The following is a 22,717-nucleotide window of genomic DNA, read 5'->3' as shown; positions in this document are numbered from 1 at the left end:
GTTCTCTTATTTTTTGCCCACAATATTCAAACAAAAAGGCTTTTCTTTTTTTTTTTTTTTTTTTATAAAACTACTGGTATAAAAGGTTACTCAATTCAGTTGAATTATGCAGGTGGCTCTAGATAAATCAATCATTAATTCCTCAAAATTAATCTGACTTCAGGAGCCATTTTATGATAACACTGAAACATGGGGCCATCTGGGCAGTACAAAAGGAACCTGGTGGAAGAGTCATGTGGAAGCTAAACTCTAGCTCATGCTCCCCTCACTCCCAAGCCTGTGTACTCACCTTGACTCAGAGAAGTCATTCATCTGCAGTTGGGTGGCAGGGTGGAGAAGGGGACTTTTTCTAATTCAGTGACCTAAGCACAGCACTATTTTCTAACGGACACAAAGGTATTGTATAAAATAGCTTAGGCCCTTCTTAAATATACAAATAATCCAGGGGAATGTATTGTCAAAATCTTTTAAAGAATAAAAATTAATAATAACTTGTTAAATATGTGAATTAATGTTTTCTGAATTTTTTCGACAAGAGTAAAAGCTAACATTTTCCCAAAGAAATGAAAAATCATATAATCAGTCTACTTTCTTAGTCTGAGTCACTAAAATTAACGATTCCATTTACAACTCAGTCACATTCAAAAATATTTCCATCATATTTTTATAATATTGGGTGTGAAGAACAATTTTCTTAACGTAATTCCAAAGCAAATATTACAAAAGAAAGGACTGACATATGCTACTAATAAAAATTTTTTAATTTGTGTAGAGAAAAAAGATCTTAAAGTTAAACATCAAGCAATCTATTCAGAAAAATATTTAATGCACTATCCTTTTTTTAATCAGCAGCAGCAGAATCACTAATGTGTATCAAACACTTGATACGGGCTTTAACTGTATATTATTTTATTTAGTCCTCATAACATTGACGTAGGTATTATAAGTATTCTTGTTTTACAAATGAAGAAAGTAGGTTCAGAGAGATTACATTACTTGCCCCAAAATACACAATGCTTAAAAAAAAGAGCCAGGAATTAAATGATGGTCTGTCTGACTCAAGCCCGGCTCTTACATCCAGCCACAAACACACACACACACACACACACACACACACACACACAAAGTTAACAAACAATTCACAAGAGAAGAATTACAAATGATAAATAATACATAAGAAGAATGTTCACTCTCTCTAGTCATTAAAAATGCAAGTTAAAACAATGAGATCCTACTTTTCACCTATAGATGGGTAAAGAAAATAGGAAGGTAGTAATAATACCCAGAGTTGGTCAGTGTAAGAAAAAATAATACTTTATACAACTGGTGAGAGTATAAATTGGTACATTTTTTTCTGGAGGGCTATTTCACAGTAAAACTAAAAGCATGCAGACTCTTTACCCTTCATTTTCATTTATTTTATTTTTTATTTATTCACATTGCCAAATTTCCCCCTTATTTCCCTTTGTTCATCGCCCTTCATTTTCAAACTATATCCTTAGTTGTGTCAAACTAACTCACTGAATGCTTTTAAAATGAGATACTAATGTTGTACTATAATCCTGTCATCCATTAGCTCTACAATAGCCTTACATAAATAAACCCAAAAGTTGAAATAATGAGATAAGACTGAAAAATATCAGAAAATACAGGCTATATTAAAGGCACATATATCTGCATAACAGATAATTCTATTCCTTCTCTTACAACAAAACTGACATGAAAGGTCTTTGCCACATTAATCTTTGTGAACTAAAAAAAACAAAGTGAAATCCTCTCATCCCTTGAATTGCTCTAGTATGTTAATTTAGCTAAGTATCCAAAAATAGATAATGGTATTTAAAAAGTGGTGCAACTTGTCCTCCAATTTGATCAAAGATGATAATAATATATCTTTCCATTTTACTTTACATATATTTAATTTAAAAATATTCTTAAAACAAAACACAAGAATTATAAAGGCCAAATTTAAGCTATAACATGAAAAATGCATATTTTAATACATTTTACCAAGTCTTGTATTTAATATGTTCCTCCTCAATACTCCATATTTGTTACATTGAAAGGATGCTTATTAAGTATTTGATACATAACAAATTCCTTTTTTTCTCTAAGAAGAAATTTTTAGCAAATGAGTTGTAAACTAAATTTAAATCACACCTGTAAAAACGTTTAGCATATAAAAGAAAAATAAAAAGTCCACCCTTAATGGAAGCACACGCAAAGATCTTAGAACCACGTACGTTCTCTTCACCAGCTTCCACACTTGAAAAAATGCTCAACATGTCCTCTGCCTTGAATCCTTTTTGATATCAGATGTGAGATTAAATAATCTACATATAAAGTAACTCGCATAATTTGCTATCTAGAACCATTTCTGAAAGTATACCTAAAGAAGTACTACAGCAAAATGAAAAATAGATCTAAGGAAGATCAGGACACAAGAAACAGTGATGAGTAAATATATAGGTAAAATTAAATAGTTAATTCTAAATAGCAGTTACCAACAAGGCTGTAACACTTAATAACATGCTTAAGAAATGATTTTTAAGAAAGTAGAGGCATAATGAAAACTATTACAAAAATTCCAGATTGGAGGCAGCCTAAGGGCATGGGGATCAGAGACAAATTAAAAGTACTAAAGTTCTTGACTTCCCTGGTGGAGCAGCGGTTAAGAATCCGCCTGCCAATTCAGAGGACACAAGTTTGATTCCTGGTCCAGGAAGACTCCACATGCCACGGAGCAACTAAGCCCATGCGCCACAACTACTGAAGCCCAGGCACTGGAACTACTGAGCCCACGTGCCACAACTACTGAAGCCCACGCGCTCTACGGCCCGTGCTCCACAACAAGAGAAGCCACCACAATGAGAAGCCCGCGCACCGCAACAAAGAGTAGCCCTTGCTAGCCACAACTAGAGAAAGCCAGTGCACAGCAATGAAGACCCAACACAGACAAAAAAAAAAAAATACTAAAGTTCTTATATTGGGAGAAACGGAAGGAGGTTATAGATTTTAATTAATTCCCAACATTAACAAAAATACAAGGTCAAATATGTTTCTTAAAATTGACAAATAGAAACCTATGTTTAACTTATAACTAAAAGTTTTTTAAAAAGAGTAAAAATTTAATTGATGCAACCAATGGAAAAAAAGGAAAGAAAAGGACAAGGACAGCAAGCATAATAAAAAGAAGACAAGGTATGTCAGGAACAACACCAAATATACTGGTTTTCAAAATAAGTGTAATTAACCGAATATAAGCAATTAAAGATTAATTCCTTTGGCATTAGCTTAGTAAACATTTATTCAGTCATCACTTGTGACCTAATTGTGCCTAGTGCTGGGGATAAATATAATAGAGGAATTAAAAAGAGCCTCTGACCCCAAAGAGTTCATAGGAATGGAAGTTAAATAAAGCTATTTTATTCCATTTTGTGGCGTTCCAAATTAGAAATAATTAAAATAAAGTAACATATTCCTTTCCTTATATGGAATTATAAATTCATATACATGGTTTTCCAGAAAATTGTGCTATATCTGATTAAAAGTTAGCTTCAGATTTTTATCAGAAATCAATGCATGTTTTAAAAAAAAATGGTACACCAGTGGTGATAGAAATTAAGAAGCACAGGAACAGTGTAGGGATGCGGGTGAGATGATTCCCTTAATTAGACACAATCAGAAAAATTTATCCAATTTTTAAGGGGATTTAATAACACTTCATATAATTTGCAACATATTTTTGCTTTGGTCTTGTCCATCCTCCTCCTTCTCCCACCAAAAAACTTGTATCACTATGCTTTCAAAAGACAGACTGATGTGTTTATTTAAGATGAATGGTATCTTTAGACAAAACAGACTTTTTTCCATTTGCCATTTTATGTAGTATTTACACATAACCTCATTGAAGGAGCAAAATGAGGGATTAAAAAGACTTCCTCTAGGTAAATATTACAGAGGCTGAATACACATCATTATCTCTGGATAAAAAAGACAGAACAATTAGAATCAATTGGCAAAACTCCAAAATTAATAGTTATATTTGCCACCTATTTATACATATAGAAAACATTTGTAGTTAAACTCTCTAAAATGACTTACTTCCAAATGATGAGGATCTGCCTAGATGTAAAGGTAAATTTTAAAATTACATATTGACTGAAATGCTACCTTGCCTAACTGAAAACAATAATTTTAGCTCTTTTATGCTGAACCTAACCTAATAAGTATTAATGGATATATTCAAGAATATAATGGATATATCAAGAATAGCACAAAAGCTATATTTTAGTTAAAATTTGTTTTTAATTTATGCTCTTTTGGTTAAAAAGCAGGCACAATTTGATAAGGTAAAACACAACTTCCAGTGGATTATGAAGGATATATTTCTTTCTGTAATATTTTAGTAGTTATAAATTTTAGAGTAGAAACTTAAGATAGTGGTCATTAAAAACAGAACGCGAAAATATTTTAATCTTCTTCAGTCATTAATCATGTCATTTTTACCAGATTGCCCTGCTGTTATTTGAAACAGATTAAAACATTTTCTAAACCATAGCTTTCCTGTTTCTGATCATCTCATATACAACCATTCTGTTGACTCCTAGTGAGAAATGCAGGTAGCAGATAAATATAGATGCTTTCATCTTTCTGTTATGTAGACCCATGACTTGTGTGGTGACACATCATATATATCAAAATTCATATGAATTGGAAAAATACCTTCTTGAAAAATCATGCCAAAAGAGAAAGATTATTAAATCTAGCAGTAAGAAGAATAAAGTAGAGAAGTAAGTTCCTACCAACCACTTTATAAAAGTAAGACATGGTGTCTTTTAGATTTCTAATGGATAAATTTGAAGTATTTTGAAAGAATATAAAAAATTACTTTTTTATAAACTGGTTACAAGACAGAGATGAGAATTAGTCTAATTACTTTTCAAACTGGGGAATTTCTAAAAGGCAGTTAAAAAAAATAATTGCTAAGACATGATATACTTTGGATTTCTACAAAACAGTCTTTTGAAAAACCATAAAAATATATTTTTTAAATTGGTTATAAGAAAGATTAGAATTAACCATGTGTAAAAATACAATTTAGCTGTCTTTAAACATTTTCCTCAAATCTATAGTCATGTCTGTTAAGTAATAAAGTTGGTTATTATTAAGCTGCATATCTTTACATTTAAAATAATCCCACTAACAAAGCATCGTTGTTCACTTATATAATTTCCTACTTTAGGAAAACATATTCATTTATCATTACTCTATTGTCACCCATGCCACCAAGTTTACAAATACTAAAATATTATGAACAGTAACTAGTTATTGAATCAACAGTTAAATCAACTGCATAATTAAACTGATACTGGGGTCTGTGATTATTTTTTCCTTAGGTATGTGTAGGCACACAAGCACAAAATCATCAAAAGCTTCCCTCCCTTGGCCTCGTTAACTACAAAACAAACAAGTAGCAGAGAGAGGTGACTCTTCCCTGCTTATCACAGTCATGTAAGAATACCCTAACGGTAGTTTATTTCTACGCTGCAAGTTATTTCTGTTAGATACTAAATTATTTTAAAATAATTAACAAATAGCTTGCTTAGGGCAACATGCAAAGCTTTACCTGAGTGTATAATCAACAAACAACTGTGGAATTGAGCATGGTTACATTAAACTTCCAAATTGATGAAATGGTATTCATTTGGCACTAAAATTTCCCTTTTTATTAATTTATTCATTTATAAAAATTTATATCATTTTAACAAAACATCATGATGTGTAGTTCTACGAAGCTGTTTCTACATTTGACATGACTGTATTTTCATAAAATTTTATAAAATTCTCAGGTTACATAAAATGCATACTAATTTTACACAGAAAACTTTTGGGGAAAAATTGTATTTCATCATGAATGAATTTAAAATGCTTTTAAAACTAGATTTTGGGGGGAAATTTTAGTTCTCTTATATATTAACACATATACTTGAAACCAAAGGCAATTTTAAGTTGTAGATATGCAGTATTCTTCTACAATCCCCCCAAAAATAAAATCATACAGCTAGAAAAATAAATATGTTAGTACATTGCTTAGAATTTAAAAACCAACAAATGTCTCAATAAATAAATCAGCAAAAGTCACATATCTAAACAATTATGGAGTATACTAACTAAGAAACAGGTCACGATAAAAAATAAATCGAATAAATTTCCATATAGTATAATTTAAAAGGAAAATATGTAGATCAAAATTAATATAAAGCAAGCCACAAAATGCAATAAATTTGAATAAATGCCTACAAAGATAACGCTAATGTATTGATATTACATTTGAATGAGTTTCAATGCCATTTTCATTGGTACAATAAAAGTATATTTTACTTTAGTATATAACCACACGGGAAAAAATGAATTTGCTTTAATAGAGTATTATAGCATAGAAATGAATTTAAATCTAATACGTTAGAATAGCGCCTCAAACTATTTTTGATTGGCTGGGCAGCCTGAGACTTACTAATTTGATAGGCTACAAAACTTAAATCTTTGCATTGGTGTTTTGTGTTGCTGTGTTCTGCTGTAAAACGTATTCATTGTTATCGGATTTTCTTTTTGTCATTTACATATCTCACCTTCTATATAATGGTGTTCCATCAATAGCGTGAATGATTTGGATGCAAGGTAATTTATAGGTACATTTTTTGAAGAAAAATATTTAAGTGATAAATATTCTGCGTTATTTTGGAAATGGCAAAATACTTTTCTTTGCAAAACTCAGCATCATTCCATTTATCATTCATTCACTCATCACTTATTCAACAAACATTACCACACGCTACTGTGTGAAAATATAATGTTGACTAAATATGTCTTTAATAGGGACTTCCCTGGTGGTCCAGTGGTTGGGACTCCGTGCTCCCAAGGCAGGGGGCACTAGTCTGATCCCTGGTCAGGGAACTAGAGCCCGCATGCCACAACTAAGAGCCTGCATGCTGCAACTAAGAGCACGCACTTCACAACTAAGACCTGGCACAGCCAAATGAATGAATGAATGAATAAATAAATAAATATTTTTAACAAAATTTATAAAAAGGTAGAAAGAGAAAATGAAGACTGAGCAAAAGAAGCAAACATGATAACTAGGAAGGAAGGCAGATTACAAAAAAAGAAAAAAAACATGTCTTTAATATATATCAGTTAAATGTCTTTAATTTCAACAAAAACAAAAAAACAGTACAGCTATGATGGAAGATTATTAATTTGCAACATTTGATCACCACATAGGCCAGATATCTGACCATTTAAGTTCCTAATTAAGGAACAGGGTTTGACTCTCCAAAACACATATATTGAAAATTCACTAAAAGACTAGTGGTCATCAAGCAAAAATTTGCTTTTCATCTGTTCGTCTTTGATTCCTATCCAGGAAAAATTAATTTAAAAATCAAAAGAGGGACTTCCCTGGTGGCGCAGTGGTAAAGAATCCGCCTGCCAATGCATGGGACATGGGTTCGAGCCCTGGTCAGGGAAGATCCCACATGCCGCAGAGCAACTAAGCCCGTGTGCCACAACTACTGAGCCTGCGCTCTAGAGCCCGCGAGCCACAACTACTGAAGCCCACGCACCTAGAGCCTGTGCTCCACAGCAGGAGAAGCCACCACAATGAGAAGCCCACGCACCACAACAAAGAGTAGTCCCCACTCGCCGCAACTAGAGAAAGCCTGTGTGCAGCAACGAAGACCCAACACAGCCAAAAATAAATAAATAAAAATTTATTAAAAAAAACAATCAAAAGAAACTCTTGTAAAGTGTTCTTTCCTATAAAATAGTTCTACAATACAAAAGACAGTACTAAAATTTTTTTAAGACATAAAAATAACTAAAAAGTCATTGTCGTTTTATTTTTTTATAAAGTATGGATATCTTTTTTAAAATTAATTAATTAATTTATTATTTATTTTTGGCTGTGTTGGGGCTTTGTTGCCGTGCACGGGCTTTCTTTAGTTGCGGCGAGCGGGGGCTACTCTTCGTTGCGGTACGCGGGCTTCTCATTGCGGTGGCTTCTCTTGTTGCGGAGCACGGGCTCTAGGCGAGAGGGCTCAGTAGTTGTGGCTCACAGGCTCTAAAGTGCAGGCTCAGTAGTTGTGGTGCACGGGCTTAGCTGCTCTGCAGCATATGGGATCTTCCCAGACCAGGGCTCGAACCCGTGTCCCCTGCATTGGCAGGTGGATTCTTAATCTCTGTGCCACCAGGGAAGTCCAGCATTGTCATTTTAGATTACAGTATTTTAATATCAATTTTGATATAATAAGCAAATGATTGCTAGCTTGCTTACTACTTCATTTATACTTAATTCCTTAAAATAGTTCATACTGCTGTAAAATGTTAAAAACTATATGCCTGTAACCAAGTAATGTGTTTATACCAAAATTTTCTACACTTTGTAGTTGAATGTATCTTATTTCTGCCCAGGAATGAGGAAGATATGTCAATCAACATGAATTGACAAATAATCCGTTACTGCCTCAAAGAAGGTGATGAGGGCCACCAGCTCATTCCACTTGATGGATATCTATCAATATAAAGCAAGCACTTTCACTTCCTATTGAAACTATAGTAAGCTGTATGAATTGAATTATATTAATTTTGAACTATATTAAAAATAAGGGGTTAGTCCACCAACAAAACAATGACCAATTCTCTAGAGCCAGTTAATTCTTCATCTATCATGTTTTTACAACAAATTCCACGTAAATATCTTTTTCAGCAGGTGATTTAGTGCTGGGGGGGATGACCTGCATTTAGAAATCAAAGCTATACATCACTAGCAAAATCCATTTCTCAACAGACTACGGAATCTACTTTCCGGGGGAGAAAATTTCTACAAACATGTGGCTGTGTGGATGTGTGTGTCATGTGTATGAGAAAAAGGATGTATGAGTAAAAATTCATAATTTTTGCATCATATCAACTTATATTCTAGGTTTTTAAAAATTGCATAATGGTTCAGACTATGGGTTCTAGAATCAGGCTACTTAGGATCATATCCCAGTTCTGTCACTTACTAGCTACCTGAATCTCGGCAAAATATCCAACTTTTCTGTGCCTTAGTCTACTCATTTATAAAATGGAAATAATTATGTGTAGGTCTTATAGATTAAATAAGTTAGTAAATATAAAGCACTTAGTACAATGTCTGTCACATAGTAATATACAATCAATGTTAGCAATTGTTACTATTATTATTGTCCACAGAATTAGGTCCAAATTCTCTAACCTGTGGTCTGTAATAGATTCCCAACTATACCATTAGTCCCAAGCAAAAATCCTCCAGTTCTGGTAAGTTGGTTTACTTACTGTTCTTCAAATATATTTTGCACCTTTGCCTCTGTGTCTGCCTTCAACTGACTCTTTATTTAAAATGATCTCCGTCTTTATATCTACCTAAACCCTACCCTTGAAGATCCAAGTTCTACCTCCAACAAGGAATCATTCACCCTCATCAATCACCGGAGCCTAAAGTAATCCCCCTTCTTCTAAATTCTACTAGGACTCTGTTACTGGAACCGCTCATATTGTCCTGCACCCAAAGGTATCTTACTGTGTGTGTATATATCTCACCTCTCCAATTAGATTATAAGCTCCATGAGGGCAGGAACTGTGTCATACTCATATATCCTTCACTGTGTCTTAAGCAGAGTAAGTGCTCTACATGCACAGGCAATTGACTGACCACGCAGAATCAAAGTATTAAAAACGTCTACATACTGGCTCAGTGCATTAACAACAGTATTCTGGGCCTTAGAATGTTAGAAACAGAGACTACTCACAGTAAACACAACTGCATGAATGGTAGCCAGAACTGGACCAAAATATGCATCCCAATTTATACTACTCAGCAATAACTCCTGGTACTTACAAATAACATGGCTAAGTCTCAGAAACATTACAGAGAGCAAAAGATATCACATGCAAAAGAGTACATCCTGTATGATTTTATTTTATTTATTTATTTTTAAAAATAAGTTGTACTATACATCCATACCCTGGATATTAAACAACTATTTTTTATTTACTTAATTTTTTAACTTTCTTTCTTTCTTTTTTCTAAAATTATTTTTGGCTGTGTTGGGTCTTCGTTGCTGTGCACGGGCTTTCTCTAGTTGCAGTGAGCGGGGGGCTTCTCTTGTTGAGAAGCACAGGCTCTAGGTGCACAGGCTCAGTAGTTGTAGCACATGGGCTTAGTTGCTCTGTGGCATGTGGGATCTTCCCGGACCAGGGGTCAAACCCATGTCCCCTGCATTGGCAGGCGGATTCTTAACCACTGAGCCACCAGGGAAGTCCCAGTATGATTCTATTTAATCTGATCAATGGTGATTGAAGTCAGAATAGTGGTTGCCTCTGGGGAGTGGGGAGTGACTGAAGGAAAACATGAGGGAACATTCTAGGGTAATGGAAACGTTCTCTACCTTGATCTAAATATTGACCTTGGTCTACATCTTAATTTTAGTATGCTGAAGTGGTGTGTTAAACCATTAAAATTTTAATATACGCTTCAATAGCTAAGAAACATTTAAATTATAAATTTTAAGTTCTAAAGTTACTACACATGATCTCCTGCTCCAAGAACTTGGAAACAAAGTCTTAAGTAATGGGCTTGTACTATGCTTTCCAGGTCCAGTGGCAAAACTATCTTTTATACGGATGGATGAAGCTGAAGCCAATGAATATCAAGTTAAATAGGGTCTCAATGGCCAGCACCGTCCCTATTTTGAGATAGACAATTCATGTTAACTTTAACTCATAAAGCTAAACATTCAACTTGTCTGTTTCCCTTTGTTCGTTTTCTGTGCTCAACAGGGCCACTTTCTGGATATGATCTGGCTCCCTACGTAGGTCTGCCTTTAGGATGATAATATACAATAGTAAGGAAATTTCAGCCCCAACACAAATGATTTATTTTGACAAATAGATAAAATGAGTTCTTATGGTGATTTTGTGAGTCATATAGCTTGACCAGAGAAAGAAGACACTGATCACGCAGACGTTAAGTATCCTGAGCCATGTGAAAATTTTATTTCTCATTGTAAACAAATACATTGGCATTTTAGCTTCATCCATCCGTCTTTTGGGTTTGTCAACGTGAGTCCATCCCTGAGAGATATTGAAACATCTAGGATTCTGAGCCTGAAAGTTTGACTAGATACTAGAACACGGCAAGTTCACCAAGGCAATTGATACTATCTTTTCAGGCCTCTTGGGAAACTGCCAGCAACATTTTCAACGGCCTACAAACTGGCCACATTGTAATCATTTATAAATCTGTACTACACTTCATATTATTAAGGTGTGTTTATAATCACATTGTTATGTTTGATAAAAGATTAAATTTTATAATTTATAATGCATAATAGTTACTAAACATAGTAATTATCCAAAATAAAAAGCTAACAATAGAAAAGTTAAAAACAAAAGCTGCTCATTAAAATAACTATCTCATGATCTAATAAAAAGGACACAGTCCTTGCAACTTGGAGACCTGAAGTCCAATCCTAGATTGGCCATTTACTATTTATGTGACAAATCACTTAACCTTTCCATATCTCAAGTCCTTCGCTGGTAAAAATGTCCCTGTGTATCTTACAAAGATTTTTGTGAGTCTCAAATCTGATTAATTAAAATACTTTTTAAATGGTAAAGCATTATACAAATATTTTCATCATATATCCATTAATATCACATCTGAACTTAGGTTACCAAATAATGCAATTATATAGAAAGAATCGGATCCACTTAAAAATATAATCATTCTAACTTTATACATATTTTTACTAAATAACTGATCTGAGGACATAATGTTCTAATGCGGTAGATTCAAGTTTTGGCTCCTATTCCTCTCCCCTCCCTATCTCCACACCCATTACCATGTGACTCGGCAGTTCTGCCCACTAGAGGGAAGACAGGATACTTACACCTGCATGACAAGTGGGAAGCAACTAGCTCTTTCTACTCCTTTACTTTTGGCTTGGACATGCAACTTGCTTGGCCAATGGGATGCTAGCAGATCTAGCTATGGTGCAGATCTGCTAGCAGAGGATGATGCAGAGGCTTGAAATATGCTTGCATAGTTGGGCTTGCCTTGTTACCTTTTATCATCAATGACAAGACTTGTGGAGCAGACCTGAAGCCAACCTATGACTAGCTTATGTCAACCAACTCCCACCCAAGCCCACTCCCACTCATGGACATGTGAGCACAAATATTGTTGTTTTAAGTCATTGCTTTTTAAGGTGTCCTTTTACACCTTGTTATTGTGACAATCACTAACTGATAGGCCCAGTGATTATACAGAACATAATATACTATATTATGAACCTACTATATTTGTATGATCATTAGTTTAGAGGATCGTCTTTAGGTTAGATAATGTAATCCCTAGCCGTTAATTTTATCATTTGTCCAACAGTAATCAATGAGTACCAACTATTGCCAGGGAGTATTCTAGGCACTGAGCTAGTCAGGCTATGTAACATTAGCTGCCCTCGTAAGCAATGGCAAAATCTCAGTGGCCTATTACAATAAAAGTTTATTTCCCTCTACATAAAGGCCAATGAAGATGTTCTTGGATGAAGAGCTCTCCTGAGTGGATCTCTTCCAAGCATGACTCAGGAACCAAGACCCCTTCCGTATTGTGATGCCATCATGTTCAACATGTACCTCTGATGTAACCTCAAAAGGGGAAGTGAGATGTGGGAAGGCATATTGGATACTTAACCCGCTTAGCCCAGAAATGACACATACTCCACTGGGAGAATTAGTCATATGTCCCCACACAGATGTAAAGGGGCTGGAAATTGTAATCTCTGGCCGAGTAGCCGCTTCCCAGCAACAACTCTACACTAAGGGAGGGGAGAATAATTCTTTGGTCATTAGTTAAGCATTTCAATCACAATTGGAGAACAGAACAAAGACTCCCAACCTCACTGAATTTTTGTTTATTGACTATTTCGCACTGGATACAAAAGTTATAAAGGTGAATAAGACATGATTCTTGCCTTCAAGAAACTCACAGACTTGAAGAGGAAGAGGGATCCACACAAATAATTATAGCAGATAATAAATGCTATAGTAAATGTAAATACAAGATCCAATGTTTGCACAGAGGAAGGGATGATTAACTCTTGGGAGAGTGTTAAGGAAGACTATATTTAATTGAGGGGGCAATGCTTGATCTGAGCCTTAAGACATAAACAGAATCTTGCCAGACAGATGAAGGAGTAGGGGAGGATGCTAAGCGGAGAAAACAAAGGTTTGCATCATATGATGGCTCAGAGCTTTTTTCCTTATAAAGCTACGGAGTGGTGTTGAGGGCAAGAGGGAAGGGGCAAGCACGTGTGTTTACAAGTGGTAAAATAACCTCTTGCTTCACATATAAATTTGGAATAACATAAGTTTTCTAATTAGAGCAGCCTTCATTTCCATGGGCACTGCTTTGGAATAATGTTCTCTACAAGAGAACAAGTACAATTCATGACCTAAGCAAGATGGCTAGCACCAGAATACATAGAGCACGTGGAGCTGACAACTCAGGGGTGGTGATATCTAAAGAGGCAGAATTCAGGTAAAAAAACACTGAATGACAAATTGTCTCTCCTCTCAAAGTCCTTGTCAGATAAAATAGAAACCAAATAAATAATGATAAAAATAATGAATCAGGTTGATCCAATAACTACGCATCAAACCCTTTATGTTGCAGAGAATATAGTTTTCAAATCACCCACAGAAGAGTAACAAGAATTAAATACCCACTAGGCCCCCAAATAAAAGTCTAATAAGTAATGAACAACAGACTTACTAAAAAGTGGTAAAGTCACATTCTTTGACCACCAAGCAATGAAACTGAAAATTACTAACAAAAGTAACAAGCAGAAAGTTTGGAAATTTAAAAACTTTCCTAATCAATATGTCCAAAAGAAAATCAAAACTGCAATTATTCAAAATACAATATTTAAAAATCTCTGGGGTTCAGTTAAAGCTTTAGTAAAGGAAAATTATAGTTATAAATGCTTTAATTCTAAATAAGAAAGAAAGAAAATACAGTTTAAGTCTATGACATAATGGTATACATGAAATCCAAAAAAACCAATTGAAAATTATTGGAAGTAAACAGAAACTTCATTCAGATTTATCTGCTCCAGCACCTCAGTACTTAGCCAACATGCCTTGCTGCTTCCTGGTCTTTACTTTAGTTTATAAAAGGAGATGAAGGGCTATGTCCCCTCCACTTGCTTCTACACAATCCCATAAGATTGTTACAGAGGAGAGACTGCCTGATTTTCCAGGCCAACCTTGAATAGGATCCAGTAAAAGAATGAATTAAAAAATAAATAAAAGTGAAGAGAATAGTATCCACAAACATTTGTCATTGTTCTCTTCTAAGTTAATCTCTCTTAATGATAATCAAATGTGAAATGTCACTCCTTATTAAAAGCTATAGAAAAACTAACCAGCCATTAGCATTATTAGGCTGTTCTCTTAAAAGTGTTCTCTTTAAAGTAGAAAACAGTGATGTGGTTTGAATAAAGAAAGGAAAGGTGAATTTGTCAAAACTTAAAATATATTAGCTTATATTTAAATATCAAGAGTTCTTTAACTCACCATCTGGATACAAATTTAACCTTGTTAGCCCTTCTCAGCTAAATATGCAAAGAAATCCATGTGAATTTGTATAACAGACCAACCAGCTGTAAGATTCTATGAGAGAAGGAATTGTATCCCCCCCGTTCATAGCTATAGCCTCAGCATCTGGCATAGAGTACGCCTGATAAATGTATGCTAAATGAATGAATAGATGAATAGTCAATATTTTCTTTTTTTAAAAATTTATTTATTTAATTAATTTATTTTTGGCTGCATTGGGTCTTCGTTGCTGGGCTCAGGCTTTCTCTAGCTGTGGTGAGCGGGTGCTACTCCTGGTTGCGGTGCGCGGGCCTCTCATTGCAGTGGCTCCTCTTGTTGTGGAGCACGGGCTCTAGGCACGTGGGCTTCAGTATTTGTGGCACACGGGCTCAGTAGTTGTGGCGCACAGGCTTAACTGCTCTGCGGCATGTGGGATCTTCTCAGAGCAGGGCTTGAACCCGTTTCCCCTGCATTGGCAGGCGGATTCTTAACTACTGCGCCACCAGGGGAGCCCAGTATTTTCTTATTAATGAAGGATGCCCAAAGACAGATTTCAATACTCTTATAGAGATTTATATTTTATTTCCTGGTTCTTCATTGTTACGAGAACTTTAAAAATAAGAAATTTTAAAACAACAAAATTGATTTGTAGGAGCTAAAAAGTATTGTCAACATATTCCCACATTTCTAATATCTGAAAATGTTTTCCTTATTAATATTTCTTGAGAAAGGCTTACTATGTTAGGCAGATGGTCTCATTTGCTAATAAGCTTTCAAAACTCTAGTTTTACCATGTTCAAATTCCCCATTTCCCTTCTACTTAGTGACCACCATTAACAGCCCACTCTGTTTTTCACCCCCCATATGTTTTTGCCTCAAGCTTTAACTGATTATATTCTTTTAGTTCCTTACCCTGGTGTAGATTCCTTTTTAACTACAGATCTTAAAAGCGACACTAGCTGCTTTTTGTTCCTTGGAGTTTTTGAGTTTTTTTTTTTTTTTTTTTCCTTTCAGGATAATTATATTCTGTTGTGCCTTTTATTATCGTGTCTTTTAGGATCTCCTAACCTTGTACACTCTTGGGCTTTATTTAATAGTGAGCTCTCTCCTCCACTCTCCACACTAAACCACGCTCATTAGGTTTCTTAATCCTCCATAATTTGCTTTCATGAAATCTTATACCTTTGAGTTGCTGTGTTCTATGAGCCCATTTCCTTAGTACTGCTATTCCAAGCAGCCCAGAATCAACAAGCACTAAACATAAGCTTATTCACTTTCTCAGCCAACATGACTCTACAGAAAAAAAAAAAAAAATCTTTGTTTTGAATGTTTATGGACCATGAAACTATACCATTTAACTTGGTATTTCATGTTCTCACCCAAACATTGCCTGAGAAGGTTAGGACCACAGAATTAGACTCTGGGCAGTCCTTTAACATACAGTTTTTAACTTATGGGCTTCATGTTCTTCTTGGTCAGAAAACTATTCTATTTTAATAGAACAGAAATAACAATATCCTGATGTTATATAGTGACTAGTAAATTCCAACTATATCTTTTCCTTATACCCAGAATTCAGGATATGAGAAAAACATCTTTTTTCAGTTATTCTGTGAGAGCTCTGTTTTTCCAAATGGGTTGTTTTTAAAAGACATGTACACTTCCTTGAAATTTGACTACACAGCCAACTCTGGTCTTTTCAGCAATTCATTCTTTGCTTTGTCTTCCATTCTACTCTTCACTAGCACCTTTGCTGACAGGTATGTACAGAAGGGCCAAGAGAGCATATATTTTGGGTTTTGTTTTAACTTTCGAAGGAAAACCAACAACAACACACAAAACAAAACCCAACCAACCTCAGTAGTGAGTTGAAAGAGTTAATGAAGTTTCCAAAGGTGCCCAGCTTATTCAAGCAAAGTTTACACTTCAACCGTATGCATGTTAACTTGTGATCCTCCCCATCCAGATGATAGAAAGCAAAGCCAGTAAGTTCTTTATTTAATTGGTTTGCATCCACACACTGACCTCCAGGGCTCTGTTTACATAGCCTATCATGCAATATGCTCCACAGTTCTCTCCCTCTTTCAAAAGCATGTTTCTCCTGAGATTTGATATATGGCTTTCATGTTTAATCACTACATTAAACTCAATGCTCTGCTTCCTCCAGCATCAACTAACTTCCCTTCTTGGGAGGTGGGGAGAAGAGCACAGCTTCTTGCTACTTCTGAACATAAAAGGAAGTCTGTTTTACTCTATTAGTAAAATCACCGACTACACAGGATCATAGGCAAGCAACATTAGTACATCAGCTAGGAAACAGTATTAAAATGGAACCCTTAAAACTCCTTTAGAAAGAAGGTAGGCTGATTGCTCTCAATTGACAAAGCTGAAACCTTTGGGTGATTAAGTTATAAACCAACAGAAACGGAACTTAATCAGGCTACGACTCAGTACATAGAGGACACAGCTAGAAGGCAGCTAAAATTTTCATCAAATGAATCTTGAGGATAGGACGATTCTGGGGTTCTCAGATTGGAATTAATTCAGCACCTTCTGATTAAAGTTTTTCTTAACCTTCATCACATGGATAGAACATTCAACCTCTCTAACTGAATGTGGACATGGTAATGTCAAGATCCTTTCCATAAGAATTTGTATGTGACTCAAATTTCTGAGAGAAATAAAAACCTCAAAAAAAAGATCTGTTTCAATAAATCAACACAATCTATAATTTTCAGGTTTTAAAAATCACATGAAATGTATGCATTTCACTTTAAGATAATTAAAGCAGAAAAAGAAAACTGAAACAAATGGCAAATTATTGATAACGGTAAAATCTAGATAATGAATGTGTGGGTGCTCATTTACTACACACTGTACTTTTATGTATAGTTGAAATTTTTCATTATAAATTTTTTTGAAACTTTAAAAAAATGCAAAGAAGTTGTTTGTGAATTTGCTTTTGTAGAAAAAAATCAATACAATTTTGATAAGAAAAAAATTAAATCACTATCTAGGTTGATCATTTTGGTATATATTCAATAGCTGACATTTTTTACCATGTGCTGACAATGAAAACTTTCCTTCCTTCCTCCTGAATCTCACTCCACAGCCTGAAACTCATTTACACAAACTGCGAATTGCAAATATGCAGTAAGCTCTGCATAAGTTGGGTTCTTTACTTGAAAAAAATATATATATATACACGTATGTATTTACTTTGAAATTCTTTCCTTTATGGCTAGTCATTGACCATAGTATTTATTTTTTTAAGGCTTTTTTTTTTCTTTCTTAGTAAGATCAGCATCTTCCTTCATTTAAAAATTTTACTTTGTCAGGAACAATGTTACAGTTGTATACAACATTAAACAGAGCTAGTTTATTTTCTGTATTTGATGAACAATAGAGAACCTGAACCTATTAAAGTCATACATTTAATTGTTCCAATATGCTACCTCATTTCTAACCAAAATTTGCATGATATAGAATGCCAAAGAATACATTTCTAACTTCCTTTGTCATGATTCCCTCATTTGATATTAAGCTAAAAGAATTTATAAGAAAAAAGAATTACCTGATTCTTGATTTGAAACCATCTGAATTATTTCCACAACATATTTAGATTCAAAATTAAAAGAATAAATAAACTTTTAATCAGTATTCCCCATAAGATTTTTCAGAGCACAAAACTTTGTAGTTTTCAAAGACATGCAGATGTTGTCCATGAAAGACGTTTTAAAAAATTAGGACTTGGAAAAAATAAGAATCATGAACAAAACCTTTGGTCACAAGAGTGAAAGATGTGTGCCTATACAGATGTTATAACTATTTTCATGATAAATACTAACTCTCACTACGGGAATTTAGCAGCACACTTTAATTTGCTTTTGAAAATTTAACATAAATTTTCTAACTTTGACAACAGCTGCCTAATATTTCAGTTTTATACACTATTTCCAGGTTTTACCTCCGAAATGAACCTAGTAGACTTTTTCATTTTTAAAAGCTATATTCCAGATCCTGTAGGCTAAAACCAGTTTTTGACTTGATGCTTGAGGAATTTGATCATAACAAAGTGGATTTTTAAATAAATATTTGATGACTGGCTGGCAATGGTAAAAAGATATGCAATTTTATATAAAAATTCATTCTCAATTTTTTCATTTATCTCTTATTATATTTAAATATTTTAACTATTAAAAAATGACAAAGACTTTTTACACCATTTTGAGTCGCCTCCTATGAGTCAATAAAAAAGTCAAATAGTGGATACAATGCCATTATGCCTTTAGTCTCCATATCGTCAACATTGTAAACCAAATGTTTATCTTATGCTACCACTGTCACATGTGATTCAGAAGCCCAAGAGCACACAGAATGGAAAGATTTCTGGAATCACAGTTCTCAAATTAGGTAAAATTGTTAACTCAAATGTACAGACTTCATATTTAAAGGGTCTCACCAAGTTGGAGAAATTCAAAAGAAAGATACAGGTTTTGAAGAAGAAAAGCATGTTGGCTCCTTAACACCACTATCAAAAAGAATACATAGTCTTTGGTCCCTTTGTGAAATAATAAACGAAAACTTTTAAGTTAAAACGTAGTGGAACTCAAACCAGAGTAAGAATGTTACTTTTAAATTCAATAAGTTATAAATTTTCTGCAAACTATTTTCTCCTGAAATTGAAAATCAATGTTTATTTATCTATAACAGTTCACTAAAGGGCGTAATTCCTTCGTACTGAACATGAGGTAGTTTTTGTGCTTTAATTGCAAACACCGTCAGAAACTATGAAGCACGTACATCTCAGCGAGTGACACAAAGACACAGTCAAATGTAAGGATTATATAGCTATATTCATGCTTAATGAGAAGAAAACATCTAATGAGGCTGATACGCCACTGTTTGTGAGACTGTCTTGATAGATACAAAATAATGGCTTAAGGTGACCTTCATTTTCCATCACCCACCTCCCCAACAAAACAAATTTTTAAAAATTAGCAAGTCATAGACAAATATCTATTTCTATTGGCTAAAACCCTCTGCAGTTTGCTGGATTAAATGTATCTGTTACCCATATGTGATGACAAGTCACTTGCAGAGAATTTTTAAATTACCCAGGATGCTTTGTCCAGTGAGAGAATAATATTCTATTTTTAGCAATGAGTAGGTACAACCCCCTCCTTTGCTTTTAAAATGAAGCTCTGCAGACACAGAGCATTTAATACTCATTTCAGAGCTATCGAGAATCCCAACGTGAACACCACCTCAAGTTGTGATTCCAAGCAGCCACAAGCAGCCAACAGCCCTGCTCTGAGGTGGGGTTCATGTTTTGAAAAGAGACTGCCTAGTCTGTTTAAAATCAAAATGGTTCTTGATCTGATGCATTACTCCTCAGAGAATAATGTAAATAAAATATACTCAGAATAACATTATTAATGTAAACATACCTGAACCAGAGTCAAATTTGGTTTCTGACCTGCAAAGAGAAAGAAATTTTTTATGATATAAAAATTGCTTGTTAGACAATAACTGATTTTATGAGGGGGAAAAAAGATGCAATAGTTTTAAGTTTCAGTACATGCATCAACAAGTAAGACAGCTTTTTAAGATGTAAATACGTATTTATTTTAACCATTTTAAATGCATGCATAACCCTAGGTCCTCTAAATATGTACATGTCCACAGAGATAGCGCAGTATGGAAAAGATATTAACTTCTTAGCTTGTTTTTGAGAGAAAGAGAATAAATTATGTTAAAAAAAAAGCACCCAATCTGTACAGATTAACTTGTTTCAGTAATATAATAAAGCAATAAAAACTCAAATTTAAAATTATCTTCTTTACTTATTATTCAAGATTTTCAATTATTCAACAGCAAGTAATTTTACACTAAGTTCTTCACAGAGTAAATGAACCTAGTAACCCCATACATTTAATAAGAAGGAGAAAAAAATGTGAGCCCTTGTGGGAACATTATGTTTCAGATATAGGTTAATACTGGTTGTAAATTCAGAAGCCTTTGAAGCTCTCAGTCCGGCTGTGGGAAAACTGCTGTTGGGTAATTACTCTCAAGATGCTGCTGATGTGCTGTCAAGCAGAATTAACCCTATGACTAGGCCTATCTACACAAGCTACTATAAGACAGCATTGTCTATACCTAGCTCTCAAACCAATTAGTGGGCATGCTCCAGTCGGATTTATATCACACATTAACAATCAATAGTATATATGTTCACAGCTGCCACAGCAAGAGACAAGAACCAACCAGCAGGAGTCCTGTTAAAGGATGTTACATTGACAGAGAAGATTTTTTTTTTTTCCTGGGGAAATGTAGTTAACTAAGTGGGAAAGGAGATTTCTTTGAAATTATGCCAGGGTACCAAAGCACCTTTGGAAGCGGTGGCTTTCTTTACCTAAATTAGCTTCAAGAGAAGTCATCAAAGGAGGAAGAGGCAAAGGATAAGCAAGAGACAGCTTCCTTTGACATAAAAATTCATTTTCTCAAGTATTCCCAAATAAAGTTTCAGCTGATGCTCAAACCAAGTCAATAATCATAAAAACAGAAAACTTACTATTACAACCACGGTTATCAACAACCACCACTGTAATCCAGGTTCATATTTGTCTCAGACCCTGGCCCCACCATAGTCCTCATCTCAGTCCTTAGGTGTCCCCGGCTCCTATTTCAGGTGTAAACCCATTTTCACTTTTTGTCCTCTCCTGTTCTGGAAAGCCTGGCCTCATGCCCTCTTCTTTGTTTCCAGCATCCCTGAGCATAACTCTAAACGACACTTACCACGCGTTGTCCTGCTGGTTTCCCAGCCTATCTTCCCCACTGGACTCAGCCTTACTAACGTCTGTAGCCAGGGCGCCTACACAGTGCCTGGTGCTTGTACTCAACACATGTCTATAAAGGGAAACCCCTGCCTCCACAGACATCCTTATCTCCCTCTCAGCTGTATAAGAGGTGCTCTTCCTTCTGCCTGAGGTTCCCTGCATTTACATCCTAAAGTGCACTCTCTCATCTCCCCTGAAACCAGGTTGGATTAGTTACCCCTTCCTCCGGTTGTATCTTCAGTATCTGCGTCTCCCCAAGTTCCTCCTCCCTTCTGCACAGAAGTGCTCCAGAATTAATTAAAACCCTCCTTCAAATCCGTGTCCTACTCTTTTCATCCCTCTTTCTTCCTGGCTTTACAAGCAAGTTTATTGAAAGGAAAGACTATATTCTATATTGCACGTCTTCCTTTCCTGACCTCCCAACATATTCACTCTTTGAACCACTAAGATCTGTGCTAAGTTTTCTCAGTGGCTTCCTGATGCTCAAGCCCACAGCCCTGTTACAGTCCCTAATTTACTAAGCCTTTCTCCAACTAAAATCCTACCTGAATGTCACACTGTGACCTCAAATGCCACAAGTACTGAACTGCATTCATTTTCCTTTCCCTCAAATATAATTCTCCTGCTATAGACTCCCTATGAAGTCAGAAATTATGATGTTATTCTAGTTTTCTTCTGCACCCTCGATATCTAAGCTGTCACCCAGACCTGCTGACTCTACCACCTTCCCCTCCTCTCTATCCTCAGCCTTACCATCTTAGGCCTATCTTTGGCTCAATAATCTCATAACCCGTGTCCCCCACTCCCTTCCGACCCACCCTCTAATCAGCTGCCAGACGTTTCCAGAACACTAATCTGATCACACTGTCACCACCCCAACAACTAGAGCAGAGTTTTTCCAAACTTGGGTCACAAGTTGACGCATCAGAGGATTATAAAATTAATTTAGTGCATTGCAACTAGTATTTTTTTCAAAAAATGAAACAGAACAGAACAGAAGACAGATGCATCCCATATTGAGAGTACATGCAGTTTAGAGGTGGATTAGAGGCAGGATTAGGGGGGGGGGGGCGGAGAGCCAGATCACGGTAGGCCCCTCATATGCCACGCAGAGGACTGTGAACTTGGTGTCCCTAGGTCAGTGGCTTTTAAACGTTTTTGTCTGTGACCCATAGTAAGACATACCTTTTTACATGGTG

The 22,717-nt window shown here is 35.1% G+C and overlaps 1 protein-coding gene across 4 annotated transcripts in view; it reads right to left on the bottom strand.

The window, feature by feature from the left end:
• MSRB3 (methionine sulfoxide reductase B3) overlaps positions 1-22,717 on the bottom strand; it is a 196,780-nt gene that overhangs the window by 66,497 nt on the left and 107,566 nt on the right. For all 4 annotated transcript variants that reach the window (XM_022571612.2, XM_089920971.1, XM_089920970.1 and 1 more), the window contains one exon: positions 20,130-20,158. In XM_022571612.2, the coding sequence (XP_022427320.1) occupies positions 20,130-20,158 (29 nt within the window). The remainder of the gene's footprint in view (positions 1-20,129; positions 20,159-22,717) is intronic.

This window comes from Delphinapterus leucas, chromosome 11 (genome assembly GCF_059928025.1).
Source record: "Delphinapterus leucas isolate spDelLeu-1000000601 "Yukka" chromosome 11, BTC_Dleu_Yukka2, whole genome shotgun sequence".
NCBI classification, from domain to species: Eukaryota; Metazoa; Chordata; class Mammalia; order Artiodactyla; family Monodontidae; genus Delphinapterus; species Delphinapterus leucas.
Note: the sequence above shows the minus strand (reverse complement) of the source record. Positions and strands in the feature narration are given on the sequence as shown.